General features: G+C 40.8%; 1 protein-coding gene across 1 annotated transcript; it reads right to left on the bottom strand.

Annotated features, from left to right (window-relative positions):
* Positions 1 to 16,222: 16,222 nt before the first annotated feature.
* LOC148998833 (uncharacterized) lies at positions 16,223 to 16,591 on the bottom strand. Its single transcript, XM_089141680.1, has one exon. It carries the CDS (start codon positions 16,589 to 16,591, stop codon positions 16,223 to 16,225), a length of 369 nt encoding a protein of 122 aa, XP_088997806.1.
* Between the last annotated feature and the right edge of the window lie 666 nt (positions 16,592 to 17,257).

A 17,257-nucleotide genomic window follows, 5' to 3' on the forward strand; every position in this document is an offset into this window, starting at 1 on the left:
TTTGATATGTTAGTACTCGTATGCAAGTGTTAGCTACTGTAATGGTACTTTTGCTATAATGTTATACTTCTTTAATTTCAGAATATGTTTCATTATGCAAATTGCATACTTGTATGAATGTGATTAATTCAATTGTGAATTGGACTTTATTATGATATTTATGGAATCATGATGTGATGTGATTGCCTAAGTGTGGTTTTGGAATGGGGAATGCCCTTTTGGCATTTTTGTCATTGGACATCAGTGTAGGTGGTATGTGACGCATTCCTATGGTGCCCCTTGGCGCTTTCCGCAACTACTGGATGGTATACCTAGGACTTGTCTGGATGAGTTTGGCTAGGAAACCCTGTCATATCTAACCCCATCAGCAAGGGTATTGAGGCCGAGTGACTTGTGGCAGCAATGGGGATTGTGGGCACTCAAGACCAATAACCAACCCATGAGAGGGCACAATCACATTGAGGGGCCATTCATTGGTAGCGTCACACATTGTCACACCCCACCCAGTCGAATTTGGTCATATCCGAATACTCGTGGGGGTGATACACCGCAAGGCCTAGGTTCAATGACAATTCCATACAACACATGATATAGCATAATTAAAAGGACAAGAATAAATCAAGTTCAAATATAAAGTTATCAAATCTGAATTATCAAAAGGTTACAATCATCCATTTCTATAGTTAATCAAAATGGACATCAAAGTTTGAAGGAAGAATAGTTTGTTGCAGCAAAATTTAAACTAAACTGATTCCCTAATGGAATCCAACCCCATAAGAACAGTCCTTGCATGGGCATGAAGTTCCATGCAAGTCTACATCTTCTTCTATCACTCCTTCAAGAAAGTCTGCCGGCGATGAATCCTCCACTTGGAAGGAGTCCTCATAACTGCAGTATATTCTAATAAAAACAGACATATAAAAAGGAATGAGTTTAACAGAACTCAGTAAGGTCAACTCAATATCATATCATGCATTCATTCATAAGATTCCACACCACACATATAGCATGAATATCAATAATGTAATTAATGGTAATGATATTGATATATGAATGATTATGATATTATGCTCCTAACTCCATCATGAAGTCTCTATGGTAGGCACGCATTAAGTCATACACCAGTCTCCTCTGGGTGGTCTCATTCACTCTCCCTCAACAAAAGACATCTATTGGGTTCTCCACGATTGTTGGGTCAAGTCACATCAATCCGTGGCTGGGGTATAAGTCACCACTCTCTCACATCACCGTTTGGCATGAGAACTGGCGTGTGTCAAGGATTACTCTAGGCCCAATGCATAGTCATACGGTCTCGTACTACATATGGTCCGGATACTTCCCCTATGACACTAACCAACTTGGTTCAGTATCTTTTTCCACCTAGAGTCATCATATCCTATGGCACCAACCAGATCGGACTACGTTGACTCTTAACCCTATGGTCATCCACATATAATGGATAGGATGCTCTCCATATCCTCTCACGGGTTGGTTACCGGTCTTGAGCGCCCATGAGCTCTTATCTATTATATGCAACCCTACCATATCATGATGGCAGTGGGCCTGCTTGATGCTCACAGGACCCAGCCACTGACATCACGGGTTAACCGATTTCAATACCCCTACCGGAAGGGTAGTAGTACTCATGAGGTTACCTAGTCAAACACTTCTAGACACCTAACATTTATGTACTTAGGTCTAGATGCATACTCATGTAAGTTCATTAGGGTAATGGGTGAACCCACAACCCTAGTTGGTAAATAGATATAAGAGAATCTAAGTCTTGAAACCAATCTCACACACATTCTCATATCATCATTCGAAGAATATTGAAAATAGAAGCAAACATACTTTCTTACCTTTCATTCGTGTAAAGTCCAACACATAATCACAAGATAATAAATACTAAAACAAGGCAAAATATCAATAATAAAATTTAATTAATATAATTAAACATGCAAGATAAGGTTACGTATATTCCTCACCTTTCTAGTTAGTATAAGCTCTCCAGTGTTCCACAAAGTCACACTCATGAGTCGGTGATTATAATCAAAATAAACCTAATCATGTAAGAATATTAATAGACACAAATTAGAAGTCAATTGGGTTTTAATAGAGTTCCCAAAATCACCCAACAAAAGCCTAATTTGTCAACTAGGTTAAAACCCGCCATTCTCAACCTAGTTTTGGCGAAAATCAATATTTCTCCATCGATTCGAAGTCAAATCAAAAAGAAACTTTGGGAATTTCTAATTGGCAGAAATAGGGTCCTAAGGGTACCTTCAATTTGATCTAATTTGTTCTAGATCAAAAAGTCCCAAATTTGGCTCTCTAAATTGCCCGTGGGCGTCTTGGAGAGTCAAAACGCGAAATCATTCTCAATGACTCGCACAAACCACTTTTAAACTATAGGAAAACATAAATATAACTAAATACAAGCATTCATTACACCTAACATGCATCAACTACCGAAATCCCACATTCAAAGTGAAGAACACCCTACAAAACTATGCTTAAAGAAGAGGATTTAAGCATTCTCACAATTTCTAATGATTTCGCTATGATTTGGGTGTTGGCATGCTTCCGAATGGTTAGAATCCACTCTTCCCCTTGGTTTCTCCTCCTCCTTTAGCCTCAGCCTCGCACTAGCATTGTAAAATGCGAGTATGAGAGAATAGGAACTTGAACCGGCCGTTCAATCGGTCCAATCGACCGGCCCTAGTTGAGGGGCCAACTAAGGTCCGATTCCGGTGATTCATGGCTTGAAGGAAAGGTCTTTCGATTATCTACGCTTGAGAGAAATTGCCTTTGTCATTTGGATTCTCCATCATCGATTTTCCTAGCATGCCAATATCGCCTTTTAAATCCTTCATGACTAACCTTCTCTCTCCTTTTAAATTCTAGGAGAGGTGTCGAGTCATCACAAGGTTCATCCACTTGCATTAGGGTCCACTTCCGAACCTTCGGACTCAATTCGAATGGCCCACAATTTTCTTCGACTCGAGTTTCGGGTTTGCGGTCTTGTAACCATGGGTTAAAGGGTTAGAAATTCGGGGGATTTCACACACATAATAAGCCTAGGCTCATGGGCGCTCAAGATAGGTAACCAACCTATGAGAGGACATGAGAGTTTCCCATTTACTATATGTGGATGACCAATAGGGTTAAGAGTCCATAGTCTGAGTTGGTTGGAGCCATAGGATACGATGACTCTAGGGAGGGAGGTACCGAACCGAACTGCCTAGGCACGGATGGGAGGCTATCATACCGGAATAGACTGTCTAGTGCACGAAAGGGAGGTATCCGACTCCGAGTTGATGTGACTCAATAGAGGACTATGCATTGGGTTGGGTATAACCCTGACATGCACCAATACTCATACCAATGGTGGAGTGTGAGAGTGGTGACCTAAACCCCTGCCATGGAATGTTTGAGATGGATGCCCTGGCACAATTACTGCAGAGAACCCAAGATAATGAGATGGTTGAGGGAAGAGTGATTGAGACTACCCAGAGGAGTATGGTGTTCTATCTTAATGCGTGTCTGCCACTAGAGACCAGCATATATAGAGTTAGAAGCATACTTGCATCATTGTCTCATATCATTTGTATAATGCTTGTGTTGAATTATTTGTAATTGTTTATTGTGATTGAACTACTTGCTGAGTTCTGTTGAGCTCACCATTCAGGGGAAATGTTTATTTAGATTATGTTGTAGGAACAGATGACTGTGAGATCCAGGACTACGAGACCACGGCAGGTGACTCGTATTGTATGCAAGATATTGGTTGTTACGAACATAACAGTGAATATTTCCAGTGTGACGATGATGCGTACCAGGATTAGTCCTATTTTGGAGCTAGAGCGCCCGCATTTGGATACAGAAGTCTTCGAGTTTAGACATACTTTATTTGAGTTTAAGGAGATGTACGATTAGACGTAGATTGATTTCTTAGATTTCTTTATTCCTTTATGCTTTTATCCAGTTGTAATACTTTTGATCTACCTTCCGCATTGGCCTATAGAGTTATTTTCCGCTATACTCTATAGTTATTCTTTGATTGGTATCATTTTATTCTGCACTTTAATATCACATGAGATTTATTCTGAGATCTTTCTTTGGATGTTTCTCAACATATTTATACGATGATTATTCTTTTCTCTTGATTATATTATTGTGCAATGTGGTATATGATTGCCTTGAAATTATCTTTGGGACTGTGAATCACACCTCCGAGTATCATGGTTAAGGTACTAGATGGGGAGATGTGACACCGAACCTATCACTATTCTATCTGGTTGATTAGCAATCATTAATTTTACTTATCACAAGCCCCCCAGACCTAACTATTCGAATTATAAGACCGATCGTTTGGTATGTTTCTCTTGATGGCCATCCATGGACATGGTAGATAGAAGATCAACGATCCCAAATCCCTGAGCATCATCCAAAGGTCACATTTATTGTCAGAACCGTTACATCCTCTCAATCCACATTTGTTCAGCATGAAACACGTCAGGCTTGCCACGTGTTTATTGGGAACATGCACCATCATGGCGTCTTGTCTCTCAAATCGTTGCTCTTTTGTGAGCATTGATCTGGATCAATCTTGTTTTTTTTGAATTCTTTTCAATGGCTATTTAAACCACATCACTTTTCATTTGCACTTTCACTTTCCTGATTACGAATTTGCCTATAAAGCTATCAGCGAACTCTGAGTTACCTCCAGCTTTCAAGCTTCCTGGATTCAGCCTCAATACGCTCAAGTCTATTTAACAAGTAAGTTCCTTCACCTTGCTGCTCTTCTCTAACTTACCATTCTCCCTTCTTCTTCTCCTCTTTTTTTTTCTTTTCTGTTGGGTTTGTAATCCCTATAGTTTAGGGCTGCTCCTAATCCATTCGAATTCCTTGCTCTAGGATACACTTTCCTTTATTTTCCCTAATAATGGGTAGTGGGAGGACATATGAGGATGATTCTATTGACCGAATGGTCAACGGTGAGGAGTTTTCCCATTAGTCCAAACCTTCTACCTCTGTTGAGTTGTCCAGGGATAGAAATATTCAGATTACCGACCACTAGTTTGGTCCTTCTGACCAATCAGCTCATCAGGAATAGCCAAGGAATCAAGTGGAGGGTAGAGTTTCTACCTCGCCTCCTATTTCCCGACGGCACAATGCCTCCCCGAAGGCTATTTTCGGTGGTCCCCGACCATCTAGAAGGCCTTCAAATGGCTTAAGTTACTTTGTTTCCCATGTCCGTCACACAAATTGGACGATATCTTGAACCATTTCTTAATCCCATTTATTTATCTTCCTCAAGCTCCCAATCACGATGAAAGGGTCAACTTAGACCCTTCGAAAGAGTTTTGTATTTACACTGACAACTTCAAGAGTGGGGTTTGGTTTCCTTTCTCTCCCCTTTGTTCACTGCCATCCTTAACCATTGGGAGCTATGTCCCAAAATGCTCTTGCCTAATAGTTGGCACCATATAATCGGGTTTCTGGGCTTGTGTTTCAAGTTAGGGATCTCTCCATCTTTACCCCTATTTTCTCATTTTTATTACCTGAGTAAGTCCCACCCTCCTGGCTAGGTTTTCTTCTCTAAACACCCCAAAAGTGAGCTGGGTTGATCGAGAAGCATCATTGCCGATGGTACTTCCCCTTCTAACCATAAAGGGTGGCGTCACCAGTTCCTATTTTTTCTGGCGCCTCCCGAGGATTTAAATTCTTGATTGCCTGGAACCGTCGAGATTTGTACACCCAGGTAAATCGCCCTCTTCCCTTATCTCTTGACGAGGAAAACACCTTCGAACAATTAAGTCCATTCTTGCTCATCAGGAGATCCATTGACACCCCATGGAGTACAAAGATGTGCTTTGATGGTGGGGTATTGCCCCTAGTGAGCTCTTGAGCATTTTGTGGTTATGCTAACTCTTTTTTAACTAATGGTTTTCTGACTACTAACTTCTGTTCTTTTTCCTTTTGACAATGCCACCAAAGTATAATCCTCACGTTGTAAAAGTGTTGCCACCCAAGGGTTTGAAGTTTTCGAAGATAGGGCAATAAGATTGAAGAGGAAAGAGCCCGAGACTATAGGGCAAACCCCGAAGACTCCCTCCTAGGCCCCCAAGGGTGTGTAGAAGATCCGTCACGATCCAACGGAGAAGGGGAAGGCCTCGATTGACGTTGTTGAGTCAACACAGGACAATGTTAACTTGGCAAAGAGTAGGCACAATGTAACAACCCCCGTAATTCTAACCCGAAATCCGTATTGTAGGTTCGAGTACCTGAGGTTCCAGCCTAAATAAGCTATGGATTATCCAGATTGAAGCCCATGATCCATACCCTAAACCCATGGATCTAGATTCTACCGATGAAGAACCTACCATATTGGGAAACCAAAGGAGATCCATTAGAAACCCTGATGGACTAAGAAGGTGGATCTCTAACCGGAGTCGAGTTAGTTTGAAGATATCCGTGATCAAGGTAAGAACACCCCCACATGTTGGTTTGGGATAGGTTAGTGATGGGGATCAACGGGTTGAGCAAAGCACCCAAGTACTGAAAAGTACTAGGGGGCAGTTGCTTAAGGTGATTGATTGACCCAACCAACTGCCCCAAGCGACCGGCCAGGTCTGCTCACAGGAATTAAACCCTAATTTGCACCGTCCCTCTATAAATAACCACCCAAGACTTATTTGTGTATTATTATATTCGTGGAGGTTACTATGGATGGTTAGGAGGCAGAGAACACGTTTCAGAGGTGAAAAACGCTTGAATCGCAGAGAAGCTTTGGTCCTTAATCCGTTTTGCGAATCGATTGGAGGTGTCACATCCTCCCAGCCGGTACCCTAACTGGCATACCTGAGAGTGTGATCCACAGCCCCGAAGATCAAGTATCAAGTAAATCAACCTCCCACATATACAATAACATAATCATAAACAGGAAATAATCAAGGTTTAATATTATAAACAAAGGTTCAAAACAATAATGGATAATTAGTATAATCAGAGTGCGGAAAGATACCAGACATCCAATGATATCAAAAGGAGTAAAGTGAGGCGGAAACTCACTCCACCAATATAGTGGAACGCAGTATGAAAGTCAAAAGGAAATACAACTGAAACAAATGTACTAAGAAATAAACTAACATCAAGCGTCTTCTAGTTTATAGATAACGTCTTCATAAGTATGGACTTCATCAATCCAATGAATCCGTTCTAACTCTATGTTGTTTTCAAAAGTAGTACGCAGCTTGATCAGCCGGGGGATCATCAGAGTAATCTTGATCGTCACCAGCACCTTGGGTGTAATACGCTTCATCGGCTTGCGCTTCACTGTACTGCTCGTCATAATAATCTGTACCTGTAGGATAATCTAAGCAAAGAATATATAAAAAGGAATGAGTTTCGAAGAAACTCAGTAAGGTAGTTAATCCATAACATCATAGATAACATGTGGCGAAACATAACAAGATGCAATGCAATATGAAACAGATAATGTATGAATGCATCTAAACTCTATGTATGCTGGTCTCTATGGCAAACATGCTTTAAGTCATAGCACTGTACTTCTTTGGGAAGGTCTGCTCACACCCTCATCCATTTAAGATATCTTGGGTTCCCTCAACCATTAAAGATATCTTGGGCAGCCAGTTGGTAATGGGTCCTGCATCCCTCTCGGACAAACCATGGTAGGGGGTTAAGTCAACACACTCTCTCACAACCATTTGGCATAAGTACTGGCGCATGTCAGGGAAAAGCCTAGCCCAATGCAAGTCATCTAGTCAGTTACATCAAGTCAGTTCCAGATACTTCCATTCCTCCCCTCTCGGGATCCTTTCTGGTATCCTTCACACTAGAGTCACGGATATTACTCACCAGACTCATCAACCCTATTGGTTATCCACATATGGTAAACGGGAAGCTCTCATGTCCTCTCATGGATATAACTCACCGGTCTCGAGCGCCCATGAGCCCAAGTCTAACCATATGCAACCCTCCAATAAATGGCCTCTTTCGAGTATCCATAATGTGATTCATGTCCTCTCACGGATTGGTTACCGGTCTTGAGCGCCCACGAATCCCCATTGCTACCACGGGTTGTTCGGTCTCAATACCCTTCCGAATTGGGTCTAATATAACAGGGGTATATCCTAGCCAAAACACTACTAGACATCCCTAGGTATGACAACCATTGATTCGGGAAAGCGTCAATGGGCATCTTCGGAGAACATCCCATACTATTCCCTCCGATGTCCAAGGACAGAAGCATCAAAAGGATACTCCCTAATCCCAAACCAAACTTAAGCAAACACATTCTCAGAACAGTCATAACATACACAACCAGCAGTTCATCATATTCAAGAGAATGTAAAAGCAAAAATCAGATTAGGCAATAATAAGTAATTCATATATCATGAATAATAAAAAGACAATATAAACAAGTGCTACTGTTCCCACAGTAGGAGATCAGAATTAAAGTACAACAACAGTAGGTAATCTCATAGTTTCATAAAGTGGAAACCAGAGAACAAGCAATCTATGTAGTTAAGGAATTAACTGTCCTTACCTTCTAACTTGGATAGGATCTTAAAGAATCAATTATGATCTTGACTAAACCTGAGAAGACAGTCCTAAACAAGTGCATACAACATGTTAGGAAAGATGCATAAAGGAAAAGATCATAAATCAATCGAAACAGACCAAGAATGAGGTTGTTGTACTCATTGGTCGATTGATTGGTCTGCTGGACCAGTCGACCAATGAGTCAACCAATGCAAACAGTGGCCTACAAGAATCTGAATTTTGAGAATCAAGAACCGAATTTGATGGTTCAAAAGCGTACAAATCAGAGGGGAATTATCATGGTAGTATTCTAGGGTATAGAGGATATCAAATCATAAATCAAATCAAGTTCCCAAGTTGTAACCTAGGAACAAAAAGGTTAACCTACTAGGTTAAACATAGATTATGAGGGAAAAATATTATAATCAAAGATTCAAGAACTAGGATATGAGGATTACAGATATAGTAAAGAAAACACATTGATTGGGTTACCATGATCAAACTAGGGGTTCTTGATCTTATCCAAGAAATTAGGGTTTTACCCTTTTTGGTTCCCTCGGAAAATAATTGAGAGCTCTGGATGAAGGGAGATAAATTGTTAGCCAAAAATAACAAGAAGGGTCATTCAATGATGAAGTTTAGGTTAACACAATGTCACCCAAGAGGATTTTCCTTCACAAGGGAGGTTACCAAAAGATCTCCAGACGATCACACAGGTTAGGGTTTCGAAGATTCCACTGGCTGAGGTTAAGATCATGATGATGATCATGGATCTTAAAGAACATGATGAGATCATGGAATAGATGGTTGCAACAGGGCATCATCTTCTTCCTGATCTCAACGAAGAACAGAATTAAAGAAAGAAAATCAGAGATAGAAGAAAGAGTGAGTGAAATCATACCTTTGTTGTAGGAGGATGAAGAATTCTTTGTTGTAGGAGGATGAAGAATTCTTTGTTGCAAGAGATCACCAAAGAATGCAAGGGAATGGGTTAGATTAGGGTTCTAACTCGTTCCAGAGGCTTAGGAGGCAGAGGAGGCAGAGTATTCCCGAGATTAGACTTAAATAGAAGAGACACGATTCAAATTTCAAAAACAGAATCAATTGGTCGATTGATTGATTGGTCGATTGGTTCAATCGACCAATGAGTCAACCAATCAAGACAGCAACTTCAAAACAGTGAATTGAAGGCTCAGATCAAGTCCAAACATCAAGGGGTTTTGCACACACCTAGAGTGACATACCTAGGAGTTAGAAATGCCTTTGAATCAATACAGAGACCACTCCAAGACTATCAACTAATCCAATCTTCATCCGGGTGCAGTTTCCACCATTGGGACACTGGCATCAACACTCATGGATTCCAATCCATCCATCAAGTCTTCAACAGAGATGGCCCAAAGATGACTTCTCGCCTTACTTCGGGTCACTGGACCTACAAATAACAAAGTTTCCGGATTAGGGTCAGGGTTGGGTTTCACAGGAGGTTAGTTGATCACACACTCTTTCTAATTACTTCTCCTCATTAGTAATGTTTTTCTTTCTTCCGTGATTCTGCAGATGGTGAATTGTGATGGTTAGGATCTTCCCATCAATGATCGCGATTAGATCATACCCGAAAACATATTCTCATATTTGGATCAAGGGTTGATTTAATTGAAGGAGATGATGTGATTTTTAAACCATTCGTCTTCGTGGTTTTTTATTTGAGATTGATTCTTTAGCATGTTAAGAACGAAATTTGGATTTGGATCATCCCAAAATCGAATTCGAGAATTGGTGATCAAAAGTCAAAATTTTAGACTTGAGAGTCTGCCTGTAAGAGGGGTGATTGCTCGGGGCGGTTGATTGACCCAACCAACCGGCATAAGCGATTGGCTGGGTCACAGAAGCCATACCAGCTTGGTTATTGCTCTGTTTTGACTTATGTTCTAAATGTAACTTTGTAACCCTATTATAGGTGACCTCTAAGGTTCTCTAGACTTGTTAGTTGAGAGGTTTGATTGCACTTTCAATATCTTTTACGCTTCAACAAATAAGGTTGCATTTTTAAATATATGCATTGACATGTGTTGTGATGAATTGTGTATTATTTCAAATGCATAAGTGAATATATAACTTGTTACAATTGTTTAGATGATTCATTGATTATATTATGTTGTGAATGATGATATATTATACACAATTTATTATGAAATGCTGGATGACTTATGTGATGATGAATGGTGTGATGTTGCAACTATGATTGAGGGTATCCTTACTGAGTATCTATAGCTTGGGATATCAGGGACGGTGGTATGGGACACTTTCTTTGATGCCCCCAGCACTACCATGGTTGTTGGATTACATGCCTAGGAAGTCTAGATTGCATGGTTAGAAATCCTTACATGCTACTACCCTTTCGGCGGGGGTATTAAAGCCCAATGACCCATGACAACGGTGATGTGACTCTATTTCATCCTATAGTGGTAGCCATTCCATGCAAAGACTCAATGGTCCACTATTGATCATACATTGGTAGGGTTGCATATGTTAGGGTTGGGCTCATGGGCATCCAATAAGCGGTTGGGAGTCGTGAGGGGACATGAGAGCATCCGCTCCAACAATATGTGGATAACCATAGGGTTAGGGAATGGAGTCTAACAAAGGTAGGTTATGGTGAGAGAGTGTAGACCTAAACCTCAGCCATGGTTGTTTGACGACGACTGTACCCCTTGCTTGGGATCCCAATAGAAGTAACCAGTTCGTGAGGGATCAGAGTGAATAGACCTTCCCAGAGGAGGGCTGGTGTTATATCTTAAAGCATGTCTGTCATACTAGAGACTTGCATAGTTAGCTACTTGATGCATCCATACTTATGCACGTCATTTCTCACTTATGTTACTTACCATGATATGATGTTGACGTGTATATGAGATATGTTGCCTTACTGAGTTTGTCAGAACTCATTCCTTTTTGTGGATTATTATTTAATTATTCAGATGGCGATTTTGGACCAGAAGAATTTCCGTATGACTAGGAGAACCCCTGTGAAGAAACTCTGGAGGCGTTAGTGGGAGGTAGCAATGTACAACACAAAGCCACCTGTGGATGCTTGGTGTGTGCTTACAACTCCCATTGATGGCAGAAGAATTCAGATGGCTTGCCATTTCGAGAAGGCGATTCATTGAGAAGTTAGAAGAGACTGGCATCCTTGAGAAAGGATAGAAAAAAAAAATTTAACTGGGTTATTTTGCTTCCGCTGAGATTCCTTTTTATTGACACGATTACTTATTCTTTTCTTTGATTATTTCCTTTTTAGAACGTTGGACAATTGTATTTCCCTTTTTATTTAATTATTGAATTATTCTTGCTCTTGATTTATTATTATGGGTATTAATTATCATCGATGGGTAAACCGTGGATCATGTGACTATGGATCGCACCCAAGGGTTATCAAGCGCAGACCGATACTGGCGGGCAGGGTGTGACACACGATCTTCTCGATGAAGCAACATTGAAGAGGGCTTGGGTGGAGCATGTCGATCTCTATATACCACCCTGGAAACTATCCATTCAAGATCGAGTGTCAAGGGATCCAAGTATGGCACTTGAATGGGCAACCAACACTTGGATGCCAGCTAATCAGGAGGACGTTGATTCCACCCCCGATGAAGATTTCGTTAACTCCTTAGACATGTAAACTCTTTATCTTATCTTGAAAGAGTTTTTCAAGTTTGCAGTATTAACTCCTAATTATGAATCATTGTTCTAACTTGTTGTAGGGTTCTTCTTGATGCCTTCCATAGACAAATGGAGGCCATTCTTTGGGTGGGCCACCTCAATGTTCGGTCCAAAAGGCATGAGGGGGAGATAAAGAATTAGGAAAAATACATCTCTCGACTACAAGAGGAGAATCGCCAGCTTGAAAAGGATGGGGAGAGCTCAAAGTGGCAAAGAACCAGATAAGGGAGCTAGAGAAAGAGAGGGATGAACTTCGGTCTTCTCTCCTAACTTCAAAGACAAAGGTTGAGGGCCTGATAAGAGAGAGAGAGAGAGAGAGAGAGAGAGACAAACTATTGGATTGGCTGGTGTCTACCATTCCTTCTAGACCCCAGGATCTTCAGGTTGAAGTTCGAAAGGTTTGCATTCGGAAGTACTTGAACAATAAGCCCCTTGCTGCCCTGATGGTTCACTATAATTCCAAGGCTTACCGTGATGGGAAAAATAAAGTATGGAGGTCCATCCTAAAGCAAGATCATGTGTTCAACACTGAATCTCATCAAGAGGCATGCAACGCCAAAGTTTTTGAGGAGTTGAACTTGGAAGCCCCCCAGTGGACCTTCAAGAAGCTCGATTGCCTACCAGTATATCTGAACATTAAGGGTTATTTGAGCGATGAACATCCAGCTACCCCTGAGCCCAAAACAGTTGAAGAAAATGTCGATCTCCTCGAATACGCTCCTAACCAAACACGGGATCCTGTTGATGCCACTGCTGACTCTTGAACTTCTGTCTCTTTTAGTTATTTTCAATGTTCGAAATGTCGACCCATGTCGCCGTGTCGCCCCCCAGCGACACGGCGACATGGGCGACATATCGCCGAAAGTCGACCGACTTTTGGTAGGGGGGGTTCGATGAAAAATCGAACCCCTATTTCGAAGGGTATTTCAGGTCATTTTGACCTGAAATTTGACGTGTAACCTAATTTGAGGCCAATAAACACATTGGGAGTGTTATTTTGACCTAAAACATCACCTAACCTAAAGTTTATAATTGGCACATGTCCGGCTATATGCGGGCAAAACTGGAAGTTTGGAAAATTCATATAAACTAATGTAAATATGCAAAGAGAACACAAATACAATAACACAATTAGTAAAGAGATGTACTAAAGTTTACAATTCATTATACAATTATGTTGAGTATGGCTCATGCTTCACATATTGTTGCCGAAAAACAAACGAAAGGTTGTTATATATTCAAGATGTAGCGATATATCGCGATTTTTCGGCGATATATCGACTTGTCGGCGATATATCGCCGACATATGGTACTCCCCCCAGGGCGATATATCGCCCTGTGTCGGCGAGAACCTTGGTTATTTTGTTGTTTGTTTTCTTTTACTCTTATTTTTGTAAGAGTTGGCCCCCTGTGGCCTTTGATCATATATAAATTACATCTCTCGATCTTCGTAATCTTTTAAGTGTTCTTAATTAGGTAAGCCAAAAGATTTTACAAGTTCTCCTTGAGAGTTCCAAAAGCTCTCTTGGGAAATCTGAAACCACACCTTAGAAAAATTCACAAGATTTTTCTAAGTGCTTTGAGGTCTTATTTGGGAATGCCAAAGCCTTTCCTTAGAAAAAATTCATCAGAATTTCCTTAGTGTTATAAGGTCTTAGTTAGAAATACCAGCCTTTCCTTAGAATAATTCACCAGAATTTCCTAAGTGTTCCAAGGTCTTAGTTGGGAATACCGAAGCCTTTCCTTAGAAAAATTCACCAAAATTTCCTAAGTGTTCTAAGGTCTTAGTCTAGAATACAGAAGCCTTTCCTTAGCAAAATTCACTAGAATTTCCTTAGTGTTCTAAGGTCTTAGATGGGAATACCGAAGCCTTTCCTTAGAAAAATTCACCAAAATTTCCTAAGTGTTTCGAGGTCTTAGTTGGAAATACCGAAGTCTTTTGAATTTTGTATTTAATCATCAAGTATCAAACTATATGCCCTCCATTCAAAGGGATTCGGATTCTGAAAAGAACAAGTTCATTAAATATTCGATCTAAGCCATGTTACAAAATGTCGACCACGAGTACAAATATAAATAAATAAATAAAGAGTCATTGATAGTACTTCTTTTGATTCCTTGCGTTCCACGACCGATTGAGCTCTCAACCTCTGATAGGATTTTTCAGTCTATAGGCTCCCAACCCAACTTGCTTCACGACCATGTATGGTCCTTCCCATGAGGGGTCTAGCTTCCTCTAATGTCGAGGGTTTGAGGCGACTGTATTTCTTAATATGAGGTCCCCTAAACAGTGTTGGCAATACATTACTCATGCATTATAGTATGCCGACACATACCTATGATACTGGTAGATTCAAATTACTGCTTTCACCCAGACCTCATTAAAAATTTTCAAATTGTCCAGTAATCCTTCTCTGTTCATCTTTTCATCGAACTCTCTTTCTCTAAGAGTCACAGCCATTACTTCTACTAGGGCCAGTGCCTCTGACCCATAAGTCAATCTGAATGGTGTTTCTCCAGTAGGGGTTTGGGTTGTTGTTCTATATGCCCATAAAATGTTCCAGAGCCCCTCGACCCATAATGCCTTATTTTCCTCCAAACACTTATGATTCCATCGAGTAAAGTCCTATTGGTTACTTTGGCTTGTTTGTTGCTCTGGGGGTAGGCCACCGAGGAGATTCTATGCTTGATCATGTAATTTCCAATGAATTGACTAAGCTGAGGGTTATCAAATTGTGTCCAATGGTTGATGACGATAATCTTCGGGAGTCCGAACCGATGTATTATCAACTCCAACAAGAACTTCTAGATCCTCTTTTCAATGATTGTTGTGAGCGGGATGGCCTCAACCCACTTGGTGAAGTAGTCAATAGCAACCACCAAGTACTCTCTTCCTCCCAAAGCTTTGGTGAATTTTTCCATTATATCCATCCCCACATTGCAAATGGGATCGGGTCAAGTATGGATGTTAATGGAACTACTACCTTTCTTGGCACGACCGTTTTCATTTGGCAGTTCTTACACCGACCTACATATTCCAAAGCGTCCTCTTGCATCTTCGGCCAATACATCTCGAGCCTAAGGATTTTCTGTGCTAATGCTCGACCTCCCATGTGTGCCCCACAGATACCTTCATGCACCTTTGCTAGTGCATTCTACGATCCCTCGAGACCCAAAAATCTTAGTAACAGCCTTACGTAAGATCTTCTGTAAAGCCTCCCATTCTAAAGAGTAAATCTTGTTGATTGCATCCTTACCAGTTGCGCCTCCTTTGGATCAGTAGGGAGTCAATCATCCTAAAGATATTTAGTGATTGGATCCATCTAGCTTCGTCCTTCTTCTACATATATTACTTAAGTTGTCATGGTGCTTGGGAAATTTAACTCCTCTATATATACTATCTGCTCCAGATTCTTCGGCTTTGCATTCACCAACCTCAACATTCACCAACCATTTCTTTTTGGTTTCTCGAGATTTGGGAGATTCAAACTTTCTTGAATTCTTTCATCAGTTGTTGTATTATCCCTTGATACTTAACCAACCGGGGCTCCTCCATCTCAAACTCCCCTAGAACTGGATTCACCACTAACTGAGAATCATTGTGAATCATAACTTCTGGTATGGCCAACACCTTTGCTAGTTGAAGGCTTGCAAGGAAAGTCTCATACTCGGCTTCATTGTTGCTAGCTTCAAATCCCAACTTGAGAGCATATCGAATGAGAAAAATGCCCGGGCTTTTCAAAAGGATTCCTTCCCCTCCTCCTCATTTATTATTTGATCCATCCACATAGATATCCCACGGCACTGAACCAAAGGGTTCAGCAATCTACGTCATGGGGGCAGTCATCTCGACCACAAAATCTGCCAATGCACATGCCTTGATGGTCATTCAAGGTTAGTATTCGCCCAATTCTACGGACCATGATACCATTCATCCAGAAAGATCAGGTTTGTCGAGTACCTTCTTCAAAGAGAAGTTATTGAGTACCTCAATTGGATGGGCTAGGAAATAAGGCCTTAATGCTAGAGCTTGCTTCTCAATCTCCAAGTATCTGGTTTCAGTGTCAAGAAGAACATGACTAACATAATATATTGGTAATTGCTTCTTTCCTTGCTCCAAAACTAGGACTGCACTCACCATCGAGGGTGAAGACGCTAAGTACACTTGTAGCTTTTCAACCTTCTCTAGTTGGGATAACAAGGGTGGTCTTCCCAACATTATCTTCAAATCTTCGAAAGCTTTCTGACGTTCTTCGGTCCACCGAGCTTCTTTATCTCCTTTAAGATTTTTCAAGGCCATGAAGAATGGTAGGCACCTTTCTCCCGACTATGTTGTGAATCATTCAAAGCCGCTACCCATCCAGTCAGACATTGGACATCCCAAATGGTCTTTGGTGGTTCCATGTCAATCAAAGCCTAAATTTTGGCGGGGTATGTTTCAATTCCTCGTTGTGAGACCATAAATACCAAGAACTTTTTTAGGATACTCTAAATGCAAACTTTTATGGATTAAGACACATTTGAAATTTCCTCAACATGTCAAAAACCTCTATTAAGTTGGAAATATGTCTCGATCGTTCCAGGCTCTTTACTCATATGTCATCCACAGAAGCTTCCATGTTTTGCTTGATCAAGTCTTTGAAAATCTTATTCACGACCCTCTGATAGGTGGCTCCTTCATTCATAAGCACGTACAGAATTACTTTATAGAAGTAACATTCACGGTCGTTCATGAATGTCGTGAACTTCTCCTGCTTCTTATGTGTTAAGATCTGATTGTATCCTGAATATGCGTCCATGAAGCTTAAGGTTTCATATCCAGCTGTAGAATCAATAAGTAGGTCAATTCAAGGCAGAGGGTAGCAATACTTTGGGCATGCTTTGTTTATATCAGTATAATTGGTGCACAAGAGCCATTTGTCGTCTACCTTCTTGACCATTAAAATGGGCCAGCCAGGTTGAACAC

Source organism: Hakea prostrata, unplaced genomic scaffold (genome assembly GCF_041222555.1).
Source record: "Hakea prostrata isolate BN-2017 unplaced genomic scaffold, UWA_Hpros_2 contig_116, whole genome shotgun sequence".
Classification (NCBI taxonomy): Eukaryota; Viridiplantae; Streptophyta; class Magnoliopsida; order Proteales; family Proteaceae; genus Hakea; species Hakea prostrata.